Genomic DNA, 15,457 nt, shown 5'->3' with positions numbered 1-15,457 from the left:
CTCACAGCCCTGTTCTGAGACTCAGGAATGCAGAGACTCGAAGCTCGGATTTCGTTCCCACAGAAACCCATCTTCACTGCCCGCTTCTGTTCCCTTCCAAGCTCAGGTTTTCTCAGTCTGCTTCTGCCCCTCAGGAACCTGAGTCTTGGCAGCCGTTTCTGAATTCTTAGGAGCCCAGGTCCGCACTGCTCCCATTTTACCTCTCCGGAGCCTGTGTCTGTCTTCACGCCCCATTCCTTTCTGACCTTCTCCTCTTAGGAGCGCGGCTCCTCACACCTCTGTTCCTCCCACACCGCCTTCCCTCAGAAGCTGGAGAACTCACATCCGTCCCGTTCCCTAAGTCCCGTCTGGAGCCGGGTCCCCACAGCCGCTTCTTCTCTGAGCCTGATCCTCTCAGTCCCTTCCCCAGAGCCTGCATCCTCACAGCCCCATCTCATCCACAGCCTGGTCCTTCCAACACTGACCCACCTCGGGTCTTGGCCCTGACTTCCTCCGCCCACTCTTGTTCCTCAACTGCCAGGGCTCCTTAAAGAGTTTTAACAGATCAATCAAACTGGCTAAAAAGAGGCAGTTTGACATTGAGTGGGTAAGAGAGCAGATTTTGGAGCCAGTCCTCTTGGGTTTGAATCCTGGCATCCACAGTTAGAGCCGTCTGATTTTTTTGGGCATGTGACTTGATCTCTCTGTGTTTTAGAGACGATGGTGATAAAAACAGTACACATCTCATTGGATTGTTGTGAGTATTAAATGAGTTAATAATATTCGTAAAGCAATTACAGTAGTAACTAGGATATAGTAACCACTGCCTAAGTGTTTGCTAAATAAAAATAAAGACATTAATTTGCAGGGCTGCGGGGAGTGGGAGTGGATTGTTACTGGATGCTCCAATTTTTGGCCAGTAGGCACACCAAAGTGGGGAAAGAGGTAGGTGATGTAATTTGAAATTGTGAGAAGGCATATATGTAAGTTCAGCACTGTGAAAAATATTCTTGAAGACGACCCTTGGTGGGCATTGATTACTTAATTACAAAAGAGTAGAGTGGTTAAAATTGTGGACTGCTAAATTGGTCTACATGCCTGGTCTTCTCATCACATGTACTGTGTGATTTTGGGCAAATTATTTAACCTCAAAATTAGAACTCTAAAGTGGGTGTGGGAAAAGTCCTACCTATGGTATTGTCATCAGACTGAATTAAATAATCGTCGAAAAGTATTTAGCATAGTACCTGGCAGGTAGTAAGTGTTTAAAATGTGACTTAAAATATTAATAGATAATGGGCCGGGTTTGGTGCCTTATGCCTGTAATCCCAGCACTTTGGGAGGCTGAGGTGGGCGGATCACCTGAGGTCAGGAGTTTGAGACCAGCCTGGCAACATGGCGAAACCCCGTCTCTACTGAAAATATAAAAGTTAGCGGGGTGTGGTGGCACGTGCCTGTAATCCCAGCTACTTGGGAGGCTGAGGCAGGAGAATCGCTTGAACCTGGGAGCTGGAGGTCGCAGTGAGCTGAGATAGCACCACTGTGCTCCAGCCTGGGCGACAGAGCAAGACTCCATCTCAAATAAATAAATAAAAATAAAAGGTAATGAAAGTCCCTAATCTCAGTTCCTACATTGCTATAGGTATTGACATCCTTTAGCTAGAATCTTCAATTCTACCCCGTTACTGAGTCAGATAAAATAAGATGGCATCTAGAAGGACATAATGCATGTATGCTGCTTAGCACATTGACTGACATGTGACAAGAACTTAACAAAATTTCAGGAAGCTCATCCCTGCCAGCCGCTGGTGGTTCAGGATGGTAGATGTGAACACTGTTGCTGCCATGTTGGGTGAGGTAGGAAGGTTTACCTAAATCCATTTCAGAAGGCATCTTCCCCAATGTCGGTTCTGTGTGTCAGAGGTGGGTAGGTCAGGAGGCAGTACTTGATCAGGTGCCATAGAATTGACTCCCAGCCCCGTGTCCTGGAACAAACCCCTGCTCTTGAGTCCCCATCTGTCTGCCAATCTGCATCTGATCTGAGATCCCTGTAAAATCCACAGGAAATGTGCAAAAATCACAGAGTATAAAGAATAGGAATTAAATGAGGATTTTAGTTATCCATGCTATTGCCGTACTAATTACTACAAATAATTTATCATTGACTGTGTATAAACGTAAAATTAAGCTAAAATTTCTAGAGCTTAAGGTTTATATTGACATTTTTAATCCCAATTTTATTTGCAGGTAACTGCCATCATGCTTCTTAATAGATTTACCTGAACACATTACAGAGTTTTATTTGTCCAGTTGCAGGCCTGATGAACAAAATTGAACTTTCTTATAACTTTCATGCTGCTTCTGGGTATTTCTTATTTTTTTTTAGAGATGGATCTCACTATGTTGCCCAGGCTGGAGTGCAGTGGCTCTTCATAGGCATGACTGTAACGCATTACAGACTCAAAGGTCCTGGGCTCAAGTAGTCTTCCCACCTTAGCCTTCCTAGTAGCTGGGACTTTAGGCATACGCCACTGTGCCAGGCTTTGTTCCGGGCATTTAAAGTAGTTTATGGTGTGATTTATTTTTAAATTCATTCATTCTTCTGTTTGTGAAACAAATTTTTATTTAGAACGTAGTATGTGGCAGGCCCAGGTACCTCTTAATTTTTTTCTTTAGCAGACAAGGGGAAATTCTCATTTGAATTTAATTTGGCCACCACATATGACAGTATAGTTATAGTCTGTGTGAAGGGTTAAGTTCTAATGTTAGCCTATAAAGAGAAAATTATATAGTTAAAAATATCCATGAAAAATCCCTTAATTCAACCATAAACATAACACTCTTCAGGGAGTACAGCATAGCCATTTCCCCCCCGTTTCTTTGGAACAAATCACTGTTTCTTCAGTTGAATAACAGGGTAAGGAATTGGCAATTTGCTTGTTTATGGGGTTTATGTTGTTTGAAATACACAGTCAGGGCCTTTAGACTTAGAGATCCATTTAATACCAAATGTGTGTGTGCTCTCACCTTGCCCATTTCTAACTGGTTGGTTGATTGACTGATTCATCGATTGACTCATAGTCAATGGCACATAGCTTGACACTAGCTGTAGAAAAATTTTAGAAAGACAACATCTGCTCTCGAAGAGCTCATAATATGGTGGAACAAGAGCCATGACATGCACAAGTACAGTTGAGTAATGATAAGTTATAATGACAATGCATTGTAACGTGCTGTATGAGAAGCAGGCACATTCAGGAAGCCAGTGGAGAACAGAGGAAGGAGCATAGCTTTGCTCAGGGAAGGTTATGTCTGAGAATTTAGAAAAGCTTCTGGAGAGGTTGGATCTTGAGTTGGGTTTCAAAGAATGGGTTAACTAAGATGATATGTTAATTAGAAGAACTAGCATGTACACGAAGATGTGCTAGGTGGTTCAGGGTGTTTGGTGTGGGAATGGTAGGACCTGAGCTTACATTTCATGTTGAGCAAGTTGGATTCAATTTTTCATGTAATGAAGAACCACGGAAGGCACTTTAAAAGGAGAGGGATACCAAAGTGTGTTTTATAAATGGATGGATTAGAGGGGAATAAGTTCAGATCCATGGAGGCCAGTGAGAAACCACTAGTGAGAGGATGGATGGGAATCCAGGCATCCTACACTCACATCAAACCTGAGCATGTTGGAGCTTCCCTTGACTAACAGCTGCCTTGCAGGGTGGGTTTTCAGCTATAGATATTCCTTTTCCTGTGATTGCCCTGTGGGGCATCCTCCTTTCCTCCCTTTGCTCTTACTCTGCTGCTGGTATGGGTCTGGCTCTTGTTTGAAGAGCTGGTAGTGGGAGGGAGGAGGGGACAGAGGATGAACACGTCCACTGCCGTCCTCTGTGCTGGCGTCTCATATGGAGGAGCCCAGCCATTTCATCTTGCCTGATTCCTGTCTTAGGACCTTTCTGATTTTCACACAAGAAGCCTTGAAGAAGGGTGACTGACAGATAAAGAGTTTAGAAGGGAGTTTCTTTTTCCTGTCCCTAATAGTAAAAACTCTGAGAAAATGTTTGAAGGGCAAAGTACTTGGTTTCTGACATAGGAAGGAGGAGACTGCTCTATTCTGCAATGGAGCTCTTGTCAGAAGCAGCACATGGTCTTTGTGGAAGCACGTGAGATGGCCCATTAAAAATATTAAGTAGTGTGTGTGTGCGAGTGTAGGCTAAGTCAGGGACTGCCCTGAGGAGTCATGAACGCAGTCCTCCTTTCAACACCGAATACCCTCTCCAGCACTTTCTCCCTTCATCTGTCACCTCCCCTGGCCTCCGAGCCTTTTCTAACCCCAGAGTCTCTGTCTCCATCCTTCTACTAATTATTTTCTTGTCTTTTGTTGCTGAGCCTGCTCCAGCCTTTCAGAAGTCAATCAACAATCTGAAGACAGAGTTTAGGAGACTTGGCCTCAGCACGGAGAAGGTAGAAAGGGAGAGTTTGATCTTAATTGTTTGAGGGACAGTTTATCTGTGGTCTCCCCAGTTAAAAATCCCATGCATTTGCTCATGAGAAAGAATTGTGACCTTGGTGTCTGTAAGAGTGTTAATACTCTATTCTCTGGGCCCTATGAACTTTATATTTAGATTTAACTAAAACTGATTGGATTTACTCTAGGAAATTATTTAATTTCCTAAACTAACTTCTGAAGTGGTATAAGCTCATTTTAAAAGACACTGAAGGGAGAGGTTAGTTAACTTTCTAAGCTTACACACTTACTAAAGTGTGCATCTGGGATTTTGTATTCAGTTTTGCCTGATTCTGCATCTGTGTTAGTAGACCAGCTGATTGGACCTGACCACCATGCCGAATAATGTTTCTAGGGGAAATTAAAAAAACAAAGTTACAAATGAGCTTTTTTAAATTGAAAATTTTGTTGAGATAATTGTAGATTCAAATGCATATTTGAGAAATTATACGCAGAGCCTACTGGTGCAGAAAAGCTTCACTTTGCTAGTTTTTCCCAAGGTTAACATTTTACAAAATGATAGTACAATATCATAACCAGGATATTGGCACTGATACAATTCGCCAAACTTATTCACATTTCCTCTTTTACTTGTATTAATTTTTCTCTCTGTCTTCCCTGTCTGTATTAAATTCTATTCAATTTTATCACCTGTGTAGATCCATGTATCCACAGACAAGAAACTGAGTAGAGCCAACACCGCAGGGGTACCTCGTGTTGTCCTTGTTAACTGCAAATACCTTCATCTTTAACCTATGGCAAACATGAGTCTGTCCTTCATTTCTAAAATTTTATCACTTCATATAAATGGAATAATATAGTGTGTAACATTTTGGGGTGAGCTTTTCTCACTCAGCATAACCTCCTGGAGATTCATTCAATTTGTTGAATCAATAGTTAGTTCATTTTTCTTGCTAAGCAGTATTCCATGGTATGGATGTACCATAGTTTAACCACTCTCCTATTGAAAGACATGTGGATTAATTCTGGAGTTTCCTACTATATTTAAAGCTGCTATGAACATTCATGTACATGTTTTTGAGTGAACGTAAGTTTTTATTTCTCTGGGATAAGTGCCCAAGAGTACAAATGAACTTTTAATACAGTTCATAAATCCAGAATTAGATTTGGCATGATCCTGCTCTGAGTTGCATTTTCACCTTTTATCCAGTTCTCAGTCTGATTTTGTGTGGGACTCTCACCTATTTCCCTCTGGCCCTGGGCCTGTGTAAATTTCCAGGCTGATTAGGGTGCTCCTGAGCTCTGGAAGGAGATTTGCTTCACTTTGTTGCCAGCTGATCTCCTGGAGTCATCTCTGCCATCAGTCATGCTAGTCAGTTTTGCTGCACCGATGTCCCTTTCCCCCAGCATAGATGCCTAGAGCTCTAGCGGTCTGCACAGTTAAGTCAGCAACTGTGTTCTGCCTTACTTCCTGTGGGAATGAAAGGCCTTCTTAGAGGTCCTGTGAAGTTTAAAGGGAATGGTTGCAGCCCTTTCTTGCCCTTTGGTTCCCTGTAGTGAACACATGTTGCCAAAAGATGGCAGTGCACTTTGCAGCCACTGAGATTGCTCCTCCCTGTTGCCTGTGCTTAGAGAATTGTCTTGTTCTTTATGTGTATGTCGAAAATGTGCACGGCAGATTTGACCAAATAACAAAAGCACCAATAAAGTACTGTGAAGTTTAGAAGCATGAAAGAAAGCATCACATTTGCAAATGGTTTATAATGGCAATATTACCCCACTTCTTAGACATGATTTGAATAGGGAATAAAACTCAGAAATGTGTGTACGAATGTATGATTTAAGTAAGATGTCAGTACTGATTGTTATATTCTGTACAGCTCCCGAAAAAGACCTGTGAAATGCTGATTTTTGTCTTTCATCTGATCCAAGATTAGCCAAGTAACACGGACAGCCTGCTTTTGAACCTTGAGACTTCAGTCCTCAAGTAAAGGCCCTTGTATACACTTAGTTTTCATGGCAAAAATGGCTGATAATAAAACTCTTCACTTGCTAGTATTTGTCCACTCCCCTGTGTGCGTCACTTTGGCGTGTGTGTAGGCATGTATGTAAATAACTTTTTAAACATTGGCTATGCATGGGAAAGCTGTGTGAAGTGAGAGATTATGGGGTTCACTGGATGTCATAAACAGACCAAGCTAGTAAGGATAAAGTGGGATGAGCTGAAATACAAGATTAGCTAATAAACTTTAAGCTGTATGCACAGAGAGAACCAGTGATGTCAAACTCTGGTATGAACATGTTAAACACTAGTGCCCTACTGCTCTCCAGGGTCCCATCCTCTGTATACCTGCCAGTGCGTGCAGGTTGGAGGCTTCCCCTGGGCTCAGTGCGGTGGTTGCTTTCATCCTACAGCTTACAGAGTAGCTGCAATCCTGGGGTGGCAGGGAAGCAGGCGGCTTGCACAGCAGCAGCCTTTTTGCTACTGCATGCTTTGGCAAAAGCTTGGGCTAGGAGGAGACATGTGCTGTATAAAGTTTTAACCCTGAATCCAGATGCTGTTACTATAGAGACAAGCGAAGTGCTACAGTGGAAGGAGTAACAGGGGAGGGATGGGAGAAGGGAGGTGAGAGGGCAAGTGAGGCGAATCTAAAGGCGAGCACACGAAGACCTTCAACCTTTAGCAGCACTGTGACGGGGCAGGCTTGCATTCTGAAACTTGTGTGCTGGCGGCCTGCCACGTGCTGACTGGCTGAGTGGCAGCTGCTTGCGCTGTGTGGACTAGCTGGTGAGCACGTTGGCAGTTGGCAAGGTCTCTGGGGGTGGGAACTGAGAGGGGTGGAATGTAGATGGGTGCTCAAGACCCAGTGGCTGACAGTTTTGCACAAATGTTTCTCATGCTGGGCTTAAGTCACCCTTAGGAACCTGCTCAGTGATTAGGACCGGCTGCTGAAAGCTGGTACATTTGGCAGTAGATTTCACATGTGTTACTTTAAATCATTTTGGTGCCCCAAAATAACAGAGAATAAGAAAAACCTTGCTTTGGGTGTGGACGTCTGTAGAAAGTGTATAACTTGTATGGTCACAGGCCTAGTTGAGGGAAGGCATTATTGACCCTGAGTGGATTTTATACTGACTGGTGTGACCCTTATCCCCGTGATGCTGGTGAGAAGCTTCCAAATCTATTCTGAACTTTGCCTCATGCTGGTGATGTGAGCAACCCAGGGAGCTTTTTAGAAGCATGCTCTTCCCTTCTTTGTGTTCAGTGAATGCAGAGTGTGTGAAAGGAACTTTTAAGAATGGGTTTGGGGGTCTGATTAAGGACTGGATGGGTTAATTTCTTCCTATTGATAGAAGGAGGAACTAGTTGGGTCAGGTGGTTATTTTAAAAGATATCTGTGTCTTACTAATAATAGCAAGCAACTGCTCAGAGGATTTGCGGTGGGGAGGGACACAAACCCAAATAATTGACATTTGTGGCATAAAGATGAAGAAAAGGTGCTGAATTCCTGTATTATGTGCAGAAGCCTAGGTGCACCAGGCTGGGCTTACTGCTAAGAAGGAGTGAGGGCTGCTCTGGGGAAAGGCCACTGTGGCTGCACAGGTTTTATACTTTCAGTTTGCCTCACTCACCCCTTTTTGCTTCCTACGGGGAAGAGACGGCTTTGAGATGCTCTGCATTGTCTGTCAGAAAGAACAAAGTTTCTAATTACTCACTATGTATAGTCTTGGAGGGAATGTGAAATATGCATCAAAGAGCCAAGGAATGCACCAATCATTATTCTCACTTTCTATCTCAGATGGAACAAGTGACAGTGCCTCAGTTAGGCTGGGCGGTCTTCTCAGTCTAGGAAGTGGATTTTTCTGAACTTTTCTACTATCCCCTCCAGTTGTTGCTGGTTTTCATTTTCTCTTCCTTTCTGTATTTTCTTTCTTCTTTTAGAGATGGGAATTCACTGTGTCACCGAGGCTGGAATGCAGTGGACTAATCATAGCTCATTGCAGCCTTGAACTTCTGGGCTCAAGCAGTCCTTGCACCTCAGCCTCCCAAGTAGCTGGGACTATAGGTGCGCTCCACTGCACATAGCTAATTTGAAAAAAAGAAATTTCAGAGATGGGTCTTGCCATGTTGCCTGTGCTGATCTAGAATTCCGGGCCTCAAACAATCCTCCCACTTGGCCTCCCATAGCATTGGGATTACAGGCTGAGCCACTGTGTCACCTTTTCTTCTTTTACTTATCCTTTGGTGATTGCATGCAATTTTGGGAATGGCTTAGGCACAAAGGCTAAACCTTTTATTTAGGAAATTTGAAAAAAGATTTTTGGACCAGTTTGATTAGTGGTGGGGTGCAGAAACGATGTTCCAGATGAATTTGTGTTGGATTCTACAGGCTGGAAAGAATTAGTCCTGATAGGACTGGAAAGCGTTAGTTCTGAGCAGCCCTGTGAGCTAAACCACTCTTTGTTTTCTGAAGAGGAGCTGGCACTGTTAATGTACATGCAGTAGTACAGGGCTTCAGGATTTTGTTGTGCTTCTGAGGTCTTTTAAGAAAACTTCCCCATTAAACTGTCATCCTTATCTATGTCTACAAATGTATAATGGATGGGTTCTTGCCTTTTGAATTTATTTGCCTGCATTGCTAAGGATAATCTTTGAGAAGGTGGATGTGATTGCATTAGGTACCTTGTCTGTCTTTCTCACTGTTAACTCCAGTGCCTTGGATTGTGCCTGGAACATAGTAGGTATTCAGTAAATATTTACTGAATGAATGAATGAATGGAAGAAGGCAGGAAAGAGAAAAGAGAACTATTGAATGCATCCTCTGTGTCTGCTACTGTGTGTGGTATGTAAAAATTATATGTGGCAATTGGAAGACATTGGTCATGAAAAAAATGCTTTTAACATCTCTCTTTCCAACTTTCTCAGTCACTCGGTAGCAGTATCCTCCTCCTTTTGTGACTTCCTTGACATCACTCTTGCCTGGATATCATCTTACCTCATTGACTGCTTTTGTTCCTCTGCTCTGCTTGTAAATGTTGGCATGCCTCGGCACTTGGTCCACTCCTTGATTTTTACATTTTCTTCCTGGATGATCTCACCTAGTAATAGTTTCAGGTACCAGCTTTATTCATTGATTTCCCAATTTTTTATCTCTAATCTTGAGCCTCTGAGCTCCAGACTCAGATATCTACTTGTGCAACTGATGGCTCCTTTTTCATGTGTAATGAGCACCTTACTCTTCAAGTGGCTAAGCAGAACTCTTGATTTTTTTCCCCAACAACTTGTTTTTCCCATAGCCTTCCCTTGGCTCCTGTGATAATTTCTTGATTTTTCTTGTCCCCATACTGTCCATTTTTCACATGGCAGCCAGGGTGATCTTTTAAAAATGAAAAATAGTTCAAGTCACTCTCCATTTTACAACTCTTCAGTGACTCCCACAACACCTAAAATTTTGACTTCTTACCCTGGTTTCATGGCCCCAACCAGTATCATCTGCTAAAGCTGACCTTCTGGCCCTGTCCAGCAGTGCTAACTTTGTTTCTGTTCCTGGAACATCCTAAACTTGTCTTCACCTTAGAGCATTTGCTTTTGCTGTTCCCTTTGCTTGGAACACGTTACCTGCAAATATTCACAGTGCTGATTCCTTCCTGTCATTTTGGTCTCTGCTCATTTGTCCTCCAGAAGCCTCATGTGAACCACCCTATGCCAAGCAGTCCCTGCCTCATTTTATTCTCCACAAAGCACTTAATGCTATCTGAGATTACTTTGTTCATCGATTCATTATTAATTTCTTAGGAACTTTGTCTCTCTGATATACAGATACATTTCCCTGTTTCTGAAGAGTATGAGGAACATGGCAGGCACTAAATAAATGTTTGCTGAATCAGTAAATATACTGTATTATTTAATCTTCACGGGAACCATAGGCTTAGAGAAGTTGGTAAAGGTCTTGACTTCTCAAGTCTTTTTTTTTTTTTTTTTGAGACAGTCTCACTCTGTCATCCAGGCTAGAGTGTAGTGGCACGATCTTGGCTCACTGCAACCTCTGCCTCTCAGGTTTAATTTATTCTTCTGCCTCAGTCCCCCGAGTAGCTGGGATTACAGGCGCGTGCCACCATGCCTGGCTAATTTTTGTATTTTTAGTAGAGACGGGGTTTCACCATATTAGCCAGGCTGGTCTCTAACTCCTGACCTCAAGTGATCTGCCTGCCTTGGCCTCTTGAGGGATTATAGGTGCTGGGATTACAGGCGTGAATCCCATGCCTGGCCTCAAATCTTCAAGTAATTTTTTCTTCCACTAAAATATTGATGGCTGATCCATATCCTACTTGCATTCAGTTTTCTATTTTTAATTTGAGCATAGAGAAGGGAAAAGATGCGTTGTCACCATGGGCTATTATACACAAAGCCAATATTCTTGAAACAAAAAAATCTTGCAAGTGTCCAGAGGTAATGAGTTTCTTAGTGGTGGTGTCCACCGTTGATTGGTCAGGGTAAAAAGGAAGGAAACAGAAAGGAAGGAAACTTACAGTAATTAAACACGTAGTATGTGCTGAGTCCTGCATTGTGTGCTTTTAGGTATGTTACCTACTTCGAATCTCAAAGCCATCAATGCCAAGTTGATATTATTGTGTTGGATTAATGCATGGTTGATGTTATTACCCTGGTTTTATAGATGGAAAAACTGAGGCTCAAAAAAGCTAAAAACTTTGCTCCAGGTGGCACACCTATTAAGTGGTAGAGCTAGCTTTCTTAAACTGAGGGCTTCCTGACACCAAATTTCTGACTTTTTATGTTATGATGGTTGCTTTGTTAGATGGATGTGCTTCTAAAATAGTAAAGACAAAAATATGAATTCAATGCACATCCACATAGATTACAACAAATATCTAAAGCACAAGAGTAAGTTATATAGATTATATGGAAAACAGACCTACAATATTCAATGCCTGAGCTTATAATTGGTTGAATAGAATACAGAATGAACATTTGGTTCTCTGGCAGGGCTCATGTACGGTATGACATAGAGCAGCTGTCCCCAGAGAAAGTTCTTTGTTTCCAGACTGGTACTACACAAGCAGCATTTGAGCAATTCAGGATTTCTTTCTGCTTTCACTATAAATAGAGCTCATGGAATTCTGTATGTCAAAGTTAATGCAATGAAAAGGAGCTGCAGAGTGTGGAAATAAACCTTAACTCATTCTATAAACTAGAAGCATGCTTGGCATCAGGAGACCCTAAAAACGCTGTCATTCCTTGGTTGGACTCTGAGGTCTTATTTAGCATGTGAAATCGCAGAGTAGATCCTATTATGTAAGGAGACAGGAGGACAGCATAATGTGGTTACAAAATGAAGAACTTTGTGCCCTTCAGGGAAGAGTTAACAGGGAAGATATGCATAGAGAAAGACGTGTGATAAGAATGTGGAAAATGAATGAATGGGTGGCATGTATCTGTGTGTATTGCCGAAGCTGGGTTGCTAGATAATCCTCAGATGTCAGATTTCCGTAAGGCCAACATGTGACTCAAAGCTTGCCACTCAACAGAGAATACTGGGCTGTGCTGGTATTAAGAGGCTGGCTGGAAGCTAGGCTCCCACTGTGCACTAGCCCAACTCCCCGTCGCTCTCTGTGTGTGGGTGGGTGTGCATATGTGTGTGTGTGTGAGGGTATACATTTTATGCAGTGGGTGTTTAAAGAGCAGCTAAGCACTGAAGCTGGATTTCCACAAACGATCATCACGAGCACTCCAGACACACCAAACTTCCTCTCTTGGTATTTTTTTTTTTCTTTCATCCTTTTTTAAAAAAATTTTAAAACCCCAAAGGAGAGAGCCCCCAACATCCTGCCTACAGGATTGGGATTATTTTCTCTTACTTGTCTATGTGGGTGCCCTCTCAAGGTTAGAACGGAAGCTATGTGGGACCGGCATATTCTCCAGCACCAGATGAGAGGAGCTGCGTGAAGCAGTAGCAGACACCAAAGGAAGAGTGACTCTGCCCTGCTAACATGAACAACAGCTTGCAGGTTAACCTGCCCAGAAGCTGGGCTGCTCCAAGTGGCTCACTCCAGGAGAAGTCTGAGCATTCTTTTTTTCTTTTTTATTACTATAGGATGGAGGATGAAGCTGTCCTGGACAGAGGGGCTTCCTTCCTCAAGCATGTGTGTGATGAAGAAGAAGTAGAAGGTGAGCTTTATGGGTCTGGGAAAGTGTCTATTGACATACATATGTCTCTATAGATAATAACATTCATGCATTTCATTTTTAAAGTTAAACACCAAACCTTTTCTATAGGGTTTCATCAATCTCTACATTTTGCTTCAGCACAGAAAGTAATTTTAAGAACTTCATTGGACCATCAGAATCTGATTCAATATGAGTCTTGCCTGGTTTAAAAAAGTCTTATTTTAAGTAGGTACCTATGTTAGCTGTGCCTCTTCATCAAAAATAAACATTTTACAAAAAATACTAACCACCTTCCAATGACTAATTCAAGAAAGCTGCTAGATTTATATAAATATATTCAGTAGCATCTTTAATATTCTTTCTTGTAGCTTGTAAAGATATAGATATTACAGAAGGATAGTGATACCATTGTTGCAGGAAAAATGGGTTTAAGCTGAAGATATTAAGAGTGGTAATCATGGATGAATAAATGTCAGTTAGGAGAAGATGGACAAGCATTTTTTATTTAAAAAACTTCAAGGATCTCTTTTGTTAATGTTTCCTAGTGCCTGTTAAAAACTTAAGAGTTATGTTTTATCTGGTACTATAATACTTTCAGTGGGTATTCCCTTTTCCTGTCTCCTGACTTATCAATAATGTGGGAAAAATGCTATTTATCTGAGAGTGAGAAGGCAAAGCTGAATTAATATTTATTAAAATAATTATATGAAGGCATCACGGATATATATTATTATTAATATTTATAATGAGATTTTTAAAAACCAGGGTTATAGGCAATACTTAAGGTTAAATGAAATTTGCAGGTAAATTATGTGATCAATTCCACATTTTAAAGTCACCTGAGAGACAATTCATCTGTGTTTTGGAGACTCTGGCCTGACTGGTGCCATATGGTAAACATTTAGTGCCAGCCCCAGACTTGAACCAGACAGTGGTGGGCTTGGGGAAAAGAGAGTCAGTATTGCACATTCTGGAGTGATTCTTCAGGCAGACTGAACACCAGGTAATGGGCAAGTGATGCTTCTGTGCCACTTGGAACAGTTTGAATAGTGTGGCTATCATGTTGTTTCTCATGTTTCTTTAGTAAGTTTCTTCTGCCCATGTGGTGTTAGAGGATTGGTGCCTCCACCCCCACCTCAACTTCCCGCATTTATGCTCTTGGGACTAATGAGTTTGATGCCTAAGTTTCTTAGGAAAACGGAAACTACAGTATTTTCTTTCATATTGTTTTATGGGTTCCTTGCATTTTTACAACATGCTGTGGGAAAATGTCAAGCTGGTAAAAGCAAAATAGTAAAACTTCTGTCTTAAGATTCTTGGAACCCATGATGTTAAATCATCATTTTAGTGACTCGGTCACTGTCCCAGTGTCAAAGAGGAGATACAAGTATTAAAGTTGTAGCAGATGGATATAAGAAATAATGTAGCTTTAGTAAATAGCCTATAGTTTTAAGTCAATTAAAGTAGAAAAAAGCTTGGGAGTGACATGCACTGTGTGCATGTGTTTTCCTTTGAGAATAATATTCCAGCTAAATTCACAAGAGATGTAAATCGCTTCTCAAGTTTGTAAGGTCCATAGGATTGACAGTACTCTACTGCAATAAGATATTGTATATTGTTTCTTAAGGCTTTGACTAAGAAGTGTATTTCTTGAAGTATTTCCCTTGATTTTCAAGCACAGAATTCAGATGACAACATAAATGAATAGCACACAAATCTGTAGCCAGGTTTCTTTAAGAAGAAACAGAAAGACAACCAAAGGTGGTAGAAACATCTGTAAAATTCAAGAAATGTGTTGGTTTTGTGATGATTAAACTTGCCAAATGGATGTATGTATCTTCCTATTCTTATAAGACCTCTATTTTAGTGACTGTCTTTCATGTTGATTGGTACCTGAGCTGACTACATGTCTTTCAAGACATGCTTAGATAGTTGCCTGTTGCTGAATCCTGAGCCCTGCAGTAGGATTGCTTATGGGTTATTTGCTGGGTAACTTTCAATAGTGCTGACTGTCTTACAGTATAGTCTTGAAATTATAGTTATTGTTCATTAGAAATAAACAAAATTGTTCATTTTTAATTCGGTGTTCTCCCAATTGACCCTCCCACCTTTTCACCTTGCTTTATTGATGGGCATGGGAGGACTTTGATTTTATAGTAGCTCTAGGTGATAGTATAAAGTAGTTGAAATGGACAGGGGTTTTATGGCGTATCCATGGTTCCAGTGGTGGCCTAGGTAAGGACCTCTAAGAAGTATTCACATTTTAAGGGGAACGTTTCTTCCCAAGGGACTGAGTCCATCTCATATTTTTAATTGCATAGAGAAGAGAGTACTTGAAGAAAAGCAAACTATTATCTCTATTCTAAAGTATCTTCCTGGAACATTTATGGCAGAAGTGAATGCCTTAGTTTTAAGGGTCAGAATTCAAAAGGCAAGGAGCTGGAACACTTTGCCTTTATGCTATTATTTACATTTCCTTTTATGCAAGTAGTTATTTCTCTTGCTTCTAGAATAAACACAGAAGTTTACAATGTTTGTAAACATTCTTGGCAAAGTAAACTTAAAACTTTGTTTTTTTTTACAGTTATCTGCATAAATAAGATGTACTCTTTATAAATGATTATTAAAGTAACTAAGTTCTGATAGTTCTTGTTACTTTGAAATATTCATGCTTTAAAAATTCTTAGGGTCCCCTAATTTGGGGTGATTGGATTCAGCCCAGCCTGATGGCAAGAAGAATCAGATACTCTCTCATAGTTCCTTCGAATGCTGTGGATCTGAGGAGAGAGACTTCAAACCACGCCCTCAGTTCACCTTGTTCAACTTTA

General features: G+C 41.3%; 1 protein-coding gene across 9 annotated transcripts in view; it reads left to right on the top strand.

Annotated features, from left to right (window-relative positions):
* Positions 1-15,457, top strand: part of SLC4A4 (solute carrier family 4 member 4) — a 496,548-nt gene that overhangs the window by 136,127 nt on the left and 344,964 nt on the right. For 4 of the 9 annotated variants that reach the window (XM_017501628.2, XM_017501630.2, XM_017501627.2 and 1 more), the window contains exons 1-2: positions 12,024-12,217; positions 12,556-12,629. In XM_017501628.2, coding sequence (XP_017357117.1) covers positions 12,123-12,217; positions 12,556-12,629 — 169 coding nt within the window. In that variant the 5' untranslated portion in view covers positions 12,024-12,122. Of the gene's footprint in view, positions 1-12,023; positions 12,218-12,553; positions 12,630-15,457 lie in introns of those variants that run through there. The other 5 variants (XM_017501631.2, XM_017501632.2, XM_037728903.1 and 2 more) reach the window with 2 other exon arrangements.

The sequence above is a fragment of the Cebus imitator genome, unplaced genomic scaffold (assembly GCF_001604975.1).
Source record: "Cebus imitator isolate Cc_AM_T3 unplaced genomic scaffold, Cebus_imitator-1.0 Scaffold283, whole genome shotgun sequence".
Taxonomy (NCBI): Eukaryota; Metazoa; Chordata; class Mammalia; order Primates; family Cebidae; genus Cebus; species Cebus imitator.
This window is presented reverse-complemented; position numbering and strand designations above follow the sequence as displayed.